Source organism: Pan troglodytes, chromosome 5 (assembly GCF_028858775.2).
Source record: "Pan troglodytes isolate AG18354 chromosome 5, NHGRI_mPanTro3-v2.0_pri, whole genome shotgun sequence".
Taxonomy (NCBI): domain Eukaryota; kingdom Metazoa; phylum Chordata; class Mammalia; order Primates; family Hominidae; genus Pan; species Pan troglodytes.
Window position 1 is genome coordinate 43,194,464 of NC_072403.2, and position 15,417 is coordinate 43,209,880.

General features: G+C 45.4%; 1 protein-coding gene across 1 annotated transcript in view; it reads left to right on the plus strand.

The window, feature by feature from the left end:
- TBC1D22B (TBC1 domain family member 22B) overlaps positions 1-15,408 on the plus strand; it is a 74,382-nt gene extending 58,974 nt beyond the window's left edge. Inside the window, exon 13 of the mRNA XM_016955379.4 lies at positions 13,481-15,408. Coding sequence (XP_016810868.1) covers positions 13,481-13,609 — 129 coding nt within the window. The 3' untranslated portion in view covers positions 13,610-15,408. The remainder of the gene's footprint in view (positions 1-13,480) is intronic.
- Positions 15,409-15,417: the final 9 nt, after the last annotated feature.

The following is a 15,417-nucleotide window of genomic DNA, read 5'->3' on the forward strand; positions in this document are numbered from 1 at the left end:
GTGTGGGCAGGGAATGAACATTAGAATGGGAGTTAGCCCCTCAGTGGGCAGCGCAGACAGAAGGTGCCATAGCAGGTACCTGGCTGGGAGTAGGAAGGGAGAAGGGGTGCTCTGAAGGGGTCATCCCTCTTAGTTGCAGGAAGTCACTGGAGCCCAGGGGTTCTTCAGTGTGAGAAGGGTGTTTGTGCCAGAATGGCTGCAGAGTGACTGGGCAGGCCTAAGAGATCTTTCAGTCATTCACTGACAAGCATTTATTGAATGCTTGCTACATGCCAGCACTGTCAAAGACAAAGGCTATATTAAGAAGTGAAACAGAGAGGTCTCTGTTCTCATAAAGCTTACATACTCTGATAGTTGTGGGGAGACATACAGTAAATAACATCTTAGTAAATAGTAAATTGAAAAGAATGTAAAGGTGCTAAGAAATAATATTTTTTTAAAAAGTAGAGCAGGGTAAAGGTTTTATTAGGTGGTAGAGAAGGGACAGGTTGCAATTTCGAATAAAGTAGTCTTGATAGGTTCACTGAGAAGGTAACATCTGAGCAAAGACCTGGGGAAGGTGAAGGAGCAAGCCACGTGGACATCAGCAGGAAGAGTGTCTAGGCAGAGGAAACAGCCAGTGCAGGGGCCTCAGGCAGTAGCATGCCTGAGCTATGGAAGGAATCATGACGGTCACTGGTGTGGCCTGGAGCAGAGTGATCCAAGGGAAGAATAGGAAGAGGTGAGGTCAGAGGAGTCACAGGGACCCAGATCACAGAGGACTTTGTAGCCACTGTAAGAACTTTGGCTTTTACTCTGAGTGGAAGAGGAACTCTAAGAGCCATGAGTAGAGGAGAGTGGCACAATCTGACTTAGTTTCAGTAGGGCCACCCTGGCTTCTATGTAGACTGTAGGTGTGGGCAAGAGTGGAAGCAGAGACCACCCAGGATGCTACTGTAATCCTCCAGATGAGACATGAAGGTGGTAGGACCTGGATAGTGACAGTGGAGGTGTGAGAAGTGGCCAGATTTTGGATCTGTTTAGTAAGTAGAGCCAACAAGATTTCCTGATGAATTGGGTGTAGAGTACAACAGAAAGGGGTGAGTCTGGATGGCTTTACAGTTTATGGAGAAGGCTACAGGATGGCTTTACGGTTTATGGAGAAGGCTACAGTGGGGACAGCAAGAGTCCAGCTTCAGGCATATTGGATTTGAAGTACCATTAGACGTCTAAATAGAGATGCAGACTAGGCAAATATATCTTGAGTTTGGAGTTTGAAAGAGAGATCTGGACTGGACCTATAAATTTAGGAGCCTTTGCCTAGATGCTACTTAAAGCCGACACACTGGATGAGATCCCTAAGGAAGTAAGGATGGACAGAGAAGGGGACCAGGGCCCAGCCTTGACACACTCTTATATGACTACATGAAGAGGTCAGGGAGCAGAGGTGGCTGAGAGGGGATGACCAGCAAGAGTACAGCCTCCTGGAACCCCTGGGTGGGGGTGCTTCAGAGTCCCTGTGTAGAAAACTCAAGAAGGGCCTATGTTAGGTCGTGGGTGGGCTAGGAGCTGTTCCAGGGTCAGGGAAATAAGGATTGAGGAGATTGTCAGGCTCTCCAGAGAGAATCATTAGGGTTGGGGGTGGCGAGTGTATTGCTTTTATGCTTTGCACGTTTCTGAACTGAGAGGTTTTTTGGTTTGTTTGTTTTTAATAGGTATATACCTCTTTTAAAAGCAGGGGGAAAAGCCAGAGAAAGTTGAATGCTTTTCTAAGTTCTAACTAATAACATAGATGTTCTGAAGAGTGGCAGCGTCTCCATGTGATTCCTGAGCATTACCACTCTGTGATTGGTGTTAGGGGGCAAAAGAACAGAAGACTATTTAGTAGATAGATGGAAAGACAGGACCCAGCTTGCCCAAGTAAGGGCTTTGGAAGAAAAAGGAGAGCAGATGCATTGACTTCTGTGAGTAGATGCTAGCCATGGTGCCGAGGCTTCAGGCCACTGATTAAGAACCATGGCTTCTGCCAGTGAGCAGCATGTGTGGCATTCCAGGATAAATGAGGACAAGGGGCTGGAATGGCTGTATGCTGGGATGAGCTATCCATTTGGATAATGTGGTTGAGGTGGAGCCGGATAGTAAGAGCATGAAGTTTAATGTAGTTATCATGAGCCAGGCTCAGAGCTTTGCCATATGTGATAAAAGTGCTTCCCAGATCAGCTCAGGGAGGTGCAGATGATTCCTGGAACGGCTTTTAGCAGTTCACAATATCGGCAGAACAGAGGACAATACTCTGTGACTTTACAGCTATGTTAATCCTAGAGATATTCTTTACTGGGTAGCATTTTCAATTATCTGGTAGGTCTGAGGTCTTTTGGCAATACCCAACAGAACAGCATTGGAGGCTATTGTCTGCTGCTGTATTAACACCTCAATTAATCCTGTTTGTGGAAGAGTCTCACATCTTTCTTTTAGACAAAATAGAATGGGTGATTAAACTGGATAAGGTGAAAAGTTCCTCCCACCTCCATAGTTCTAAAATTCTATGAATGATAAAAGAAGAAAATGTGCCTGAGTGTTAGGCTAGACAGGCAGTGTCCTTTAGGAGACAGAATCATGGCAGAGGTGTGAGGAACAAGGGCACAAAGCATTGTGTAAGGTTGTGAACTGTTGGGTGTGACTTTTGCAGAGAAAGTAGGCACATGTATCCTAACTGCTGAAGGGCTGCTTGTAGTGAAATCACTGTGAAGGAAGCTCTGTAGATGAATACAGGTATTGTAAAAAACCAAACATGTCCAGCCTAGGAGAGAAGTTTTAGGGCTAAAAGCCACGTTAAGTGACTCAGAGAAAAACGAGCTGAAGTGGTTACAGAAATAAAAGTGGTAGTTGCAGCAGTTTTAGCAGACCAGCAAACTGGTTACACTTGAAGAACAGGGAAAAAGAGCCAGATATAAGGGGAGCCAGTAAGGGGTTCAGAGAGGAAGCAGATATCTTCCTGTCGAGGTTAGGGACTGTGCAGAGTAGTACAGTGGTTAAACCGTGGTCTTTGGAGCCAGACTGCCTGGGGTCGGATCCCAGCTCTCACACTTTCCTAAACATGCAGCTGTAAGTAAGTAACTTGTTTCTCTGTGCCTCCGTTTTCTTATCTATAAATGGGGCAATAGTACCTACCTCCTTGGGCTATGATGAGAATAAAGAAACAAATACATGTGAGACAGTTAGAATAGTGTACTTGATATATAGACCTCGAAACAGTGAGCTTATTATCATTAATATTAATACTTCCTTTAGTGTATTCACGAGTCCTGGAAGCAATGAGGCGAGCTTTAAAAACCCACTTTTCTAATTAAGTGGTTTTTAACATAATGAGTAAACCATACAAGGTTCATACTGAGGGAAACTGGTTTGGAGAGGAGGCATCAGAGTACACAGGGGCAAAGGGCTGGGTCCCAGCTGCGACAAAAGCCCCCAGCAGGAAGGGTGCGTGCTTCTCCCTGGCCAAGCAGTTGTCTAGGGCCGCTGCCTGGCAGAGAGGACCAAAAACTGACAAAGGAGATCACACTGAGAGGTTTCCTTCCTGAGACCGCTGGGCAAAGGAGCCTGAGGCACATTTGCACATAGTACTCTGGGAGCAGAATGGCTGGATCCTCCGGGGCCCATGGCGGCTTGAAATGCGAGCTGCCAGCAGAGCTGGGCCAAAGCCTCTTTTGTGGTAGGTGGGGACTCTTGACAATTCCTGCCCTCAGCCTGGGCTAGTGTAATAGAATCATAATAATATGTTAGGTTGAATCATATGCAGTTGTTTTTGTAGATTAAAATGGTTGAATATTGGCAATTTCGTGAGGCTCAATCTAATAGCAGCTAATTCTTAGCTCTTTGAATATACAGGCACTATTCTAAATGTTTTCCTGTGTTAATTCATTTCATCCTTGCAACAATCCTACAAGGTAGGCTATAATACCCCATTTTACAAATGGGGAAACTGTCATAGCAAGTTTTTTTTTTTAAGTAACCAGGCCAAGGTCACCTGAGTGAGTGATAGAGGCCTGGAATCCACTCTCTGAACCACTGTGCTTTGCTGCCTGTCAGTCCCAGGCCTGCCAGATGCTTCCTGGAGCTCTTGAGCTAAACTTACATGGTGGCTGTTCCCAGGCAAGGATCTGCTTAGGTTTCCACCTCCCTCAAGATTTCTTCTTCCCCATCTCTCCCCCTGCATTGGAGGTTGCTAGCAGGCTTTCTTCTCACAAAGAAACATTTAGCAACAACAACAAAAACTTGTTGTTTTAAAACAGAAAAAGAATTCCTCCCAGGGTCTTCCTTGTGACCTCCTCCTATTCTGGCTTCTGGGTTTTTCTCCTTCCACTGCCAGAAAGATCTGTGATCTCCTGCTGCCCTTTCATGCTCTCCCTCCAAGTGGCCTGAAATCACCTAACACACATCCCTGGGGGAAAGCAGAGGCTCTAATGCTCCAGGGTGGACTGCAGCAGGGAGCCCCCAGGGCTGGTGCAGGTTATGGGTGAAGAGCAGCTCTGGGCCTGTCTGTGGAGTCCTAGAGCCTGCTTGGGCCCTTGTGGAGCTCTCAGGCTTCTGTTAGATCAGTGGCTGGGGAGGCCGTGTTGACTGGGGAGGAGCATGAGTCTCTGAGACACAAGAAGTGTTCTCTGTTTTCATCTGGGTGGTGGTTAATTGGGTGTGTACTTATGTAAAAAGTCATCAACCTGCATGCTTAAGATTTATGTCATGAGTCCACCCTCAAAAGGTTGGGAGGAAAGTAAATGGTGGAGACAATGTAAGAGCGCTCGAACCTACCTACCAAATAGACAAACAGATGTTTTCTACCCATTTTGATGTGGGTCATTTTTACATAATCACAATTCATTACCACCATGTACAGTTGTGTACTACTAAGGAAGTGAATGGAGCTTCTGTTACCCAGCAGTGAGCCTGAAGAGGACTGTATCTGCCCAGAGGACAGGGCCATCTGGGCTAGCAATAGGAGGCCTGTCAGGGCCTCCTGTTGCCACTCTGGTCCTAGAAAAAGGAATTAAGAGGCCAGGCACGGTGGCTTATGCCTGTAATCCCAGCACTTTGGGAGGCCACGGCAGGCAGATCACCTGAGGTCAGGAGTTCAAGACCAGCCTGGCCAACGTGGTGAAACTCCGTCAGCCAGGTGTGATGGCACACACCTGTAATCCCAGCTACTCGGGAAGCTGAGGCAGGAGAATCGCTTGAACCTGGGAGGCGGAGATTGCAGTGAGCCAAGATCGCGCCAGTGCACTCCAGCCAGGGCAGCAAAGTGAGACTCTGTCTCAAAAAAAGAAAAAGAAAAAGGAAGTAAGCAAAGGGAACTTTTGAGGGAACAAGGCTGGAGCCTGTGAGTGCTGAGAGACCTGCTATCCCCATAGGTGTTTGTAATAAAAACATGTTTTTATTCCCAACACCCATTGGCAGAATATGCCATCAAGGCAGGTTGCAGTTGTCAGACTTGGGGAAGACTTCCCAAAGCAGATTAATGTCAGACCTCGGGACAGGAACTGGTTGAGTGAGTTCTGTGATGAGGAAAGGCGTGACAAGCCCCCTGTGGTCAGTGCAGCACCACATAATTACAACCCAAAACCAAGGGGTTACAACGGGGAGCAGGGGAACACCTCCAGAAGTCAAAAATTCACTGCACGTGTAGACGAGCATGAGCTGTGCCCAATTGTGGGCACTTAGATGAGCAGCAGGCAGAAACTCTGTACAGAATAAAGCAACCCATAGGAGGCCTGAAAACTGACTCTAGGATAATATTTCTATGAAGAGCGTGTGCCTGAGTCAGAGGGGACAGGCGCCTGAGCAAATACCTGGTCACTCTATTCTAAAAAGTCATCTCGGGAAAGCAGCAGCAGCAGCAGCAGCAGCAGCGAAGCCCAGAACATGGGAGCCCAGGAAGATGTCAGCAGGCGCCAGCAAGGCCTCAGAGGGCTCAGGATGGAATTTGAGAAGCACCATGCAGGGCACTCTGAGGACTAATAATCAAAGTTTCTTCAAATGCATAAAAAGACGCCAGTCGCAGTGGCTCATGCCTGTAATCCCAGCGCTTTGGGAGACTGAGGCAGGAGGATCGCTTGAGCCCAGGAGTTCGAGAGCACCCTGGGCAACATAGGGAGACCCTGTCTCTAAAAAAAATATTTAAAAATTAGCCAGGCATGGTGGCACACACCTGTAGTCCCAGCTACTTAGGAAGGTTGGGTGGGAGGATCATCTGAGCCAGGGAGGGCGAGGCTGCAATGAGCCATCAGTGGACAACAGAGTGAGTCTCAAATGAGTGAGTGAGTGAGTGAAATGACAAGGGGGTCAGCTGGAAGAAAATGTTGGAGAGATTCCCACTCTGAAGGTTTCTTTTGTAGGAGACAGGTCAGGGTTATTAAATAGTGCTAAGCCCATGGGATGTTCCAGACCTCAATAATAAAGTAAATGTAAATAAATCCCTTGAACCAGATGGCATCCACCCACCACTTCTGCAAGAACGCAGGGGTGCGATTGTGGAACATTGCCAAATGGAGGCCCTGTCTTTACAGACATTTGGTGAATTGCCAGTTTGAATCCTTCACACAAGGGTTCAGAGGGAACCCTGGGAACTGAAGATCTTTCTGCCCAAAACAAGCTGGTGTGAGAAAGGGCACGGTTCCTAGACATGTGAACAAAAACAAGCCATTGAGGGGAACTCTGCACAGCTTTCTTTGAGAGGAAACTTTGCCAAATTCCTAGATTCAGGAAGAGCCAATGAATAAAAGTTTGACTCTCAACAAGCTTATATCATAGGGACATGTTTTTGAAAAGTTGTATTGGGACCAGAGGAAATGTTTTACTACCTCACTGATTCTCAGAATAGAAGAGGTTTGTTTTAAAGTATTTATTTGACTAGAAAGGCATTTTTACATGCTTGAATACACTATACATTTGCAAAGAAAGTTCCAGTACTGCAAAGTAATTCTAGATACAGTATCTTATTTAGTAGCACATATTTAATGTTCTTTTGTTGCTCATCATTATACATCCTGTCTTTGGTTGTGCCAGCCCTTATTGCAGAGTAAAATTAGTCAACTCTTAGTCACCAGCTGGGTCACACTGGTGGCTGGGAAAGACCGAGAAGAGGCAGAGGAAGAGGTGGCACCGATGATAAAAATCCATTCAAGAATTTAGCTGTGACACATCTACAGCAGGTTCAAATCTCTCAGCTGTAAGACAAACTGGATACTTTATAAGGACTGTGGCCTATTATGCACCAAAATGCCTTACTGAAATTGTCTGGATGAGCTGCCTGCTGGGTCCAGTGATACATTAGTAAATGAAGAAGTTGAAATAGAAGGCTAAATATGCTTTGGATCACTTGGCAGTGTGACACCAATATGGCATCAAGCCTTACTATGAGTCCAAGGACTTAATGACTAAATAAAAGTAAAAATGAACCAAAAAAAAAGTGAATGCTTCTAGATTTCCTTCAAACAGCCTCTTTTATGACTTCTCTTCTTTTTGTTCCTTCTACTTTATGCCTTACTTCTCTTCTCACACCAGGGCAGGCAGTATATAGTCTAGTAATTATGAGCACATGCCCAGATTGGGCTCAAATCCCTGGCTAGCACTACCCTGTGACCCTAGGCAAGTTCCTTAACCTCTGTGCCTCAATTTCCTCATCTGTAAAATGGAAGTTAATATGTATCTCATAGAGTAGATGTAGGATTAAACAAACTAGTACAAAGTACATGTGAAACATCTAGAGCCCCATCTGTTATGTAATAAGTGCTCAATAAATAATAAATGCCATTATACTGATTATCTTTGGTGTTCTTCCTCTTCCTCCTCAATTATTCTCCCACCTTTATTGGACAGTCTGCAGTGGAATTTTCCTATACTTTTCCCTTTTCAAAGTCTCTGCTTATTACCCATTATCTTTACCTTTGGCCTCTTACCTAATTGTTTTTTTTCCACCCATCACATGTGGCTCAAAGTCCTTCTCTGCCATATTGCCTTTTCCTGTGTGAATTTTCAGCTGGTACCTGTGCCTGGCCCTTTTCTGCTATTTCAGCCATTTCCAACTGTTTTCTACAAAGGGTGTTTGCTCCCTTTCTATTAATTGGGAATCTCTTTCTGATACTTGCCCTACAAGCTTTCTCCTCCTCCTGACTATAGTATCTCATCTGACTGCATGTGATACTTAAGTGCTCCCATGAACTGGCTTTGTAACAAATCGTCAGTTGTTCCCTGCCCCGGTAGTGTCTCTTCTCTGCCCCTAGATAAAAGCTCCTGATTTGTGATTAGCACCTTCATCCCCCAGCCATAATTATCGTTTCTACTTTTTTTTTTTTTTTTTTTTTTTGAGATGGAATCTCACTGTGTCGCCCAGGCTGGAGTGCAGTGGCACAATCTTGGCTCACTGCGACCTCTGCCTCCCGGGTTCAAGCAATTCTTCTGCCTCAGCCTCCCATGTAGCTGGGACTACGGGGGCACGCCATGACGCCCAGCTAATTTTTTGTATTTTAGTAGAGATGGGGTTTCACCATGTTAGCCAGGCTGGTCGCAAACTCCTAAGCTCAGGCAATCCACCCACCTCAGCCTCCCAAAGTGAGTTTCTACTTTTTAATCCACTGGGCAGGGTTTCCCATTGTTGCAGCATGAGGATAGCAGGTGGTAGACTAGGGTCGGGGCTAGAGGTGGGGATGTTGCAGTTTTAGGCGTAGCCACCAGGTGGCAGAGTGGTTCCTTACGGCTAAGCGTCACTTCCCTTGGGGGAAGTGGGGACATTCACTTGTCCAGGGGTGGAATTATTTGGAAGCTTTTGAGAGGTTTCTGTTAAGACTGGAAGAATTGGAAATTATAGGTAGATCTCATCTCAACAAAGAGTATTCTCGGCTGGGCGCGGTGGCTCACGCCTGTAATCCCAGCACTTTGGGAGGCTGAGGCAGGCAGATTACGAGGTCAAGAGATCAAGACCATCCTGGCCAACATGGTGAAACCCGGTCTCCACTAAAAATGCAAAAATTAGCTGGGTGCGGTGGCGCGCACCTGTAATCTCAGCTACTCAGGAGGCTGAGGCAGGAGAATCGCTTGAACCTGGGAGTTGGAGGTTGCAGTGAGCCAAGATTGCCGCTGCACTCCAGCCTGGTGACAGAGTGAGACTGCGCCTCAGAAAAAAAAAAAAAAGTATTCTCTTCTAGAGAGCTATGTCCTTTGTTGGCTGTTCTTGTTTGTTATCAGTTTGCGAGTGTATGTAACCATCATAGAAAAATTTAGAAAATTCCAGTAAGAAATCTTAGGCTGGGCACAGTGGCTCACGCCTGTAATCCCAGCACTTTGGGAGGCCCAGGCGGGCAGATCCCGAGGTCAGGAGATTGAGATCATCCTGGCTTAACGGTGAAACCCCGTCTCTACTAAAAATAAAAAACAATTAACCAGGCATGGTGGCTCATGCCTGTAGTCCCAGCTACTCAGGAGGCTGAGGCAGTAGAATTGCTTGAACCTGGGAGGTGGAGGTGGTGGTGAGCCGAGATCGTGCCACTGCACTCCAGCCTGGGTGACGGAGCGAGACTACGTCTCAAAAAAAAACAAAAAAAGAAATCTTACCACACAGAGGTGAATATCACAAATTTAAAAAAAATTGATTAGTATGCATTTTATTTTATGTATTAATATTTAAAACCATTATTCTGAGGAGATTGATGGGGTTCACCAGACAGCCCAAGAGTCTAAGGTACAGAAAAGACTGAGACCATTATAAAGAGAGCCTGCCTAACTTAGGATACAAGTTGTCTACCTGAGGAGAATGTTAGCAAAAAGAGGCAACACCTTTTCCAGTTGTTGTGGGATAGGGACATGGTGCGGGAAGGAGGTAGGAAGCAGCAGAGATGAGTAAAAGGGGCCAGAGGCCAGGGAGTACATGGTGGCATGGGGGTGGGGGCATGTAGTATGGTCCAAGGTCAACATTTTAAAAAATAAGTTGAGATAGAAATGATGGTTCTCTTTCAAACAAAACAAACAAAAAAAGCTTTGAGGCAGACAGGACTGAGGCCAGAATAGAACCAAGAGGGAATTACTCCTGTGAGAGTGGAATATTCCAAAGATGTTCCGATCAGCTAAAGGCAGAGTTTTTAAAAGCAGAGCATCTGCTGGGTTGAGTGAATATCAATAACTGGTTGAATAACTGGTCTGGTTGAGTGAATTTCCGTAATCATGTGACTGGAGGGGTTTGCCTGGAGGGTTGGAGAGAGCAGATGCCAGCAACCATGGAGGGGAGAGTGGGGACCTTGGGATGTGCACTCTTCCAGGGGTTCACCACCATCGTGACGGCTTTGAGTTCTGTTCTCGGGCTTGGGGATCAAAGGGAAGACTTTGCATTAGCAAAGTTTGTTTTTTTTTTAAATGAGAATATTTAGTGCTGGTAGAGATCTAGGGAAATGGGCATTTTTCTGGAATATATTTTCTGGTTGAATGTTAAAGACCTTTAAAATGTTTGTGGCGGGCCAGGCACAGTAGCTCATGCCTGTAATCCCAGCACTTTGGGAGGCTGAGGCGGGCGGATCACCTGAGGTCAGGAGTTCGAGACCAGCCTGGCCAACATGGTGAAACCCCATCTCTACTAAAAATACAAAAATTAGCCAAATGTGATGGCTAATCCCAGCTACTCGGGAGGCTGAGGCAGGAGAATCGCTTGAACCTGGGAGGCGGAGGTTGCGGTGAACTGAGATTGTGCCACTGCGTTCCAGCCTGGGCAATAGAGCAAGACTCTGTCTCTAAATAAATAAATAGATAGATAGATAAAAATAAAATGTTTGTGCCCTTTGAAATAGTAATTTCATTTCTAGGAATTTGGCTTAGGGAAATAATCCAAGATAAGGCTTTGTGCATAAAGATGTTCATTATAATTTTTTATAGTGAAAAACCAGAAATAATTAAATGCTCAAAACAGGAGGATGTAAATTCTGGTACATCTTACATCATGGAAAATTCTTTGGATATTGAAAATATCTACAAGGAATTTTTAATATTAGAGGAAATGCTTACGGTAAATGCTGCATAGATTCAAAATTATGTAGAGAAAATATTTCAAGTATGTAAAATATGTAGGAAAAGGACTGGAAGGAAATATGCCAAAATGTTTTAAAATGGCTTCCTCTTGATCGTGAAGTTATGGGTAATTTATTTTCTGTTTTTTTTTTTTTTTCACTTTTTAGTAAACAAAATTTCCACAGAGTAGCTTCACCCAGGCTGGAGTACAATGGCGTGATCTCGGCTCACTGCAACCTCCGCCTCCCAGATTGAAGCAGTTCTCCTGCCTCAGCCTCCCAAGTAGCTGGGACTACACGCGGCCACCACAATGCCTGGCTAATTTTTGTATTTTTAGTAGAGACGGGGTTTCACCATGTTGGCCAGGCTGGTCTCGAACTCCTTACCTCAAGTGATTGGCCCACTTCGGCCTCCCAAAGTGCTGGGATTACAGGCATGAGCCACTGCGCCCAGCCCAGAGTAGTTATTACTCAAAAAAAAGTTATTTCATAACACAATAATACACAAATATTTTATAAGATACATAAATATAATGAGAGAAAAGTGAAAGGCTTCCCTCCCAAAGGGTAACCACTGTGAACAGTTTCCCACTTCTCTAAAATGTTTATGTGTACATGTACATATACAAATATATTGTTGTGTTTTTTCTTTTACCTAAGTGGAATCATACTGTAAATATTTTTCTGCAACTGCCTTTTTTATCCTTTCCAAAATGTCTTCTTTATCTTCATATACTGATACATGTAGACCGGCTTCGCTTGTTTCAAGTGCTGCCTTGCATCTCATGATGCAGATAATCCATGGTTTATCTCACCATTCCCATATTGCCAGACGCTTTTCTAGTATCCTTTCTCCACTATTTGAAGCAATGATGCAGTGAACCTTTGTACACACAGTAGTGTGACTATTTCCCTAGGATAGAGAGTTAGAAGCAGAGTTGCTGGATGAAAGACCATGTGCATTTCTTATTTTGATAGATATGGTATGTATTTGTTAAGATGATATAAACTTGTCTACTGTAACCAAGACCTCAAAATAACAGTGGCTTAAAACAAGAGAGTTGTTTATTTCCCTTCAACTAACAGTCTAAGTGTAAGCAGTCCAGGGCTAACATTATGGTTTTGGAGTGTTAGGGACCCTGATTTGTCTTATTACTCTGCCATCTTCAACAAATGCTTTAACTTTATGGTCTAAGATGATCACTTCTACTCCTCCATTCATATCCATTTTCTAAGAGGGAGAGAAGTTTAGAGCAAAACCTAGAAGTTACACCTATCATTTTTGTTCACATCCAGAATTGGCCAGAACCTAATCGTATTGGCCACACATAGCAGTGATGTGCATTGGGCAGTTTTGTGCCCAGCTACACTTCTAGTACTAAAGGAAGAAATCTCATAAAGGATGCACAAGACCTTTACACTGAGAACTGCAGAATGCTGCTGGAGTATTCGGATCAGCTAGGAGCAGGGTTTGTAAGTCATCATAGTGTGAGTGGCCACTGGCATTAGTGCGTTAGCTATTCACATTGCTAGTCTGTTTTCCCATTTGGCTGTTTGCCTTCTTTCTTACTGATTTATAGGCAGTCCTTATGGATTACACATATTAACCTTTTATCTTCTATAGATGTTATAAATATTTTGTCCGTTTCTTTTTTTTTTTTTTTTTTTTTTTTTGAGACAGAGTCTCACTCAGTCGCCAGGCTGGAGTGCAGTGGCGCGATCTGGGCTCCCTGCAACCTCCGCCTCCCAGGTTCAAATGATTTTCCTGCCTCAGCCTCCCAAGTAGCTGTGACTACAGGCGTATGCTACCTTGCCTGGCTAATTGTTTGTATTTTTAGTAGAGACAGGTTTCACTGTGTTAGCCAGGATGGTTTCGATCTCCTGACCTCGCGATCCATCCGCCTCAGCCTCCCAAAGTGTGGGATTACAGGCGTGAGCCACCACGCCTGGCCTATATTTTAACTTTGTCAAAGGATCACTTGAGCCCAGGAGTTCAAGGCTGCAGCAAGCTATGATTGCGTCACTGCGCTCCAGCTTGGGTGACAGAGCGAGATCCTGTCTCAAAAAAAAGTCATAATTATTGTTACAACTATTTAAAGAAATATGCATGTGAAGAAAAGACTGAAAATGAATACTTTAAGATTAAGAGAGGTATATTTGGATAAGTGATTATTTTTCTCTCTTAAAAATCTTTATTGTTGTCATTCCCTATTTATGTTTTTATGTTTTTAAAGAGACAGGTGTTAGTGGACTAGAGAATCAGCAGAGGCTTTCAAGACCTCCTGAGGTGAACTAGGACTGAAAGCTGTGTACTGTTTGGGAGGAAGGAGGCTGGACTCTTTGAGATGTGTGAGCCAGGAGGAAGAGGCCCCATTCTAGGCCTTGGTCTCTAAGAATGGGTTCACTTGTCTGATGGTCTACGGTCTGGTATGATATAAAAGTCCTTTCTTGCATTCCAGGGTCTCCTCATGCTGCTACAGAACCTACCTACAATACACTGGGGCAACGAAGAAATTGGGCTGCTTCTCGCCGAGGCATACAGACTCAAGTACATGTTTGCCGATGCCCCAAATCACTACCGCCGATAGGTGCTGTCTCCTCCGGGGACCCAGACTGCCTTCATCTCTGATGGCAGTCTGATCACTGTGGCCACTGTGCGAGCCGTGGACCCCGGCCAGGAACCACTCCTGTTGTACAAAGCTCACACCCGCCGCCCAGGTCTTAACTTTCTGGCGTCCACCACTCCATGTCTCTGGATGTGTCACTTGGACCACTGTCAGTATTCCATGCCGCGTGGATGGGCCCAGTTCTGGGAGAGGACAGAAAAGGTGGTACAGGGTTGTCTGCCCCTTTAAAAGAAACTGGACAAAGAAGGGGAAGGCTCAGGGTCTCACCTCACATTGTCCCTACAAGGACAGGCCCCAACTGATAACCGTTGCTTTATTTTTTTTTGTGAACATAGTTTGATTTGATCACAGGTCAAAAACGCCTTATATTTTCGAAAGACTCCTGGCCCCTCTTCCCTCTTCCTGGTTTCCTAGCCCTTCCCCTTCTGCCCCAGTCTGAGCCAGTGAGGGGTAGCTTTTTAAAACCATTATTCTAGATGGAGGAGGCACTGATGCTTGTAACTCTGGAAAGAGGCCTACACCCAAGGGCTAGGAATTTTATTTTTCCTTTTCTCACCAGGTGTCTGCATGTGTGTGTGGGTGTGAATGTGTATACATGCCCATCAGCATTTAGTCACATGTCTGAATTTCTGTGTCCAGACGAGCCCCATCAAACTAGTTGGGAAGGGCCCCAGTGACCAAGTGTATAAGCATCCCTTGAAGAGGGATTGGGGCAGGGGAGGCAGAAGGGGCTCTCCAGACCCCTTTTCCGTGATGACCCACTCCAAGATATTATGTGTAAATTGTGTTATTATGTATATGGGTAAAGATGTACAAATATATGTCCTCTTTGTAGCAGATATGATTTTATATTTATAATGTGCATCAACATGTGAAAGCAATCTAGGTCACTAGCACAGAGGAAGTTGCCAGGAAGGTGGCTTCAGCACCTCCAGGTTGGTTCTGGGTGTCCTGCTGTGAGGGGTAGAACGGGAGGCTGCTGAAGTGAGTAGCTGAGCAGCTGGAGCCATCCCAAGCATCAGTGTCTCAGAGTCCTCCTCGCCCCTTTCTTCACCCCGCCCCCCAACCCCCAGACTTTCCTGGAGCATCTGCCCTTTGCTCCTAGCAGCCTCCCCAGGAAGGGACTGCAGAGGTGGGCAAGCCCTCTCTATGTGTTTTTATCCCCACCTTCCCCGGAATCTGGGCAGGGCTTTTGTTTTTACATTTTCAAGTTCAGCATTGTATTCGGACAGAAGCTGTGACTGAAGACTCAGTGCCAAGGAAAGGGGCTTCTTGTGTGTCCCTCGGGTTTGGGGCTCTTCTCAGAGAGCAGCACTCCATATCCCTTACTGTCACCTTCACTCCCCACACAGCTCATGAGATGTGTGACCCCTGTTTGAGTTTTGGTATTTGGTAGTGGAGGGTGGGGGGATGGGGGCCAGCAGCTGTCATCCTCCTGGGAAGCCGAGCAGTGTCCCTGGTGGGTAACACCCTCAAGTCTCTTTGCCAGTGAGGCCCCACCACATCGGTGTGAGTTAGGTTTCTCATCTGGAGCTGTTTCTCAGGCATTCTTCCCAACCCTCTTCCTTTTCCCCTTCGGTGTGCCTCAGTGGTCTCCTTCATAGAGTGAGAGGGCTTGAGACCCTCCCTCAACCGGACTAATTAAAGAAAGACACTTGTGTTCCCAAGTGGTGGTTTTATTTTTTTAGTTTTTATGTTTGTATGGGAAATTGTGGATAAAGTGAAAAGAATTGTAAATAAATGGTGTATTTCCTCCTCCATCTGCTGGT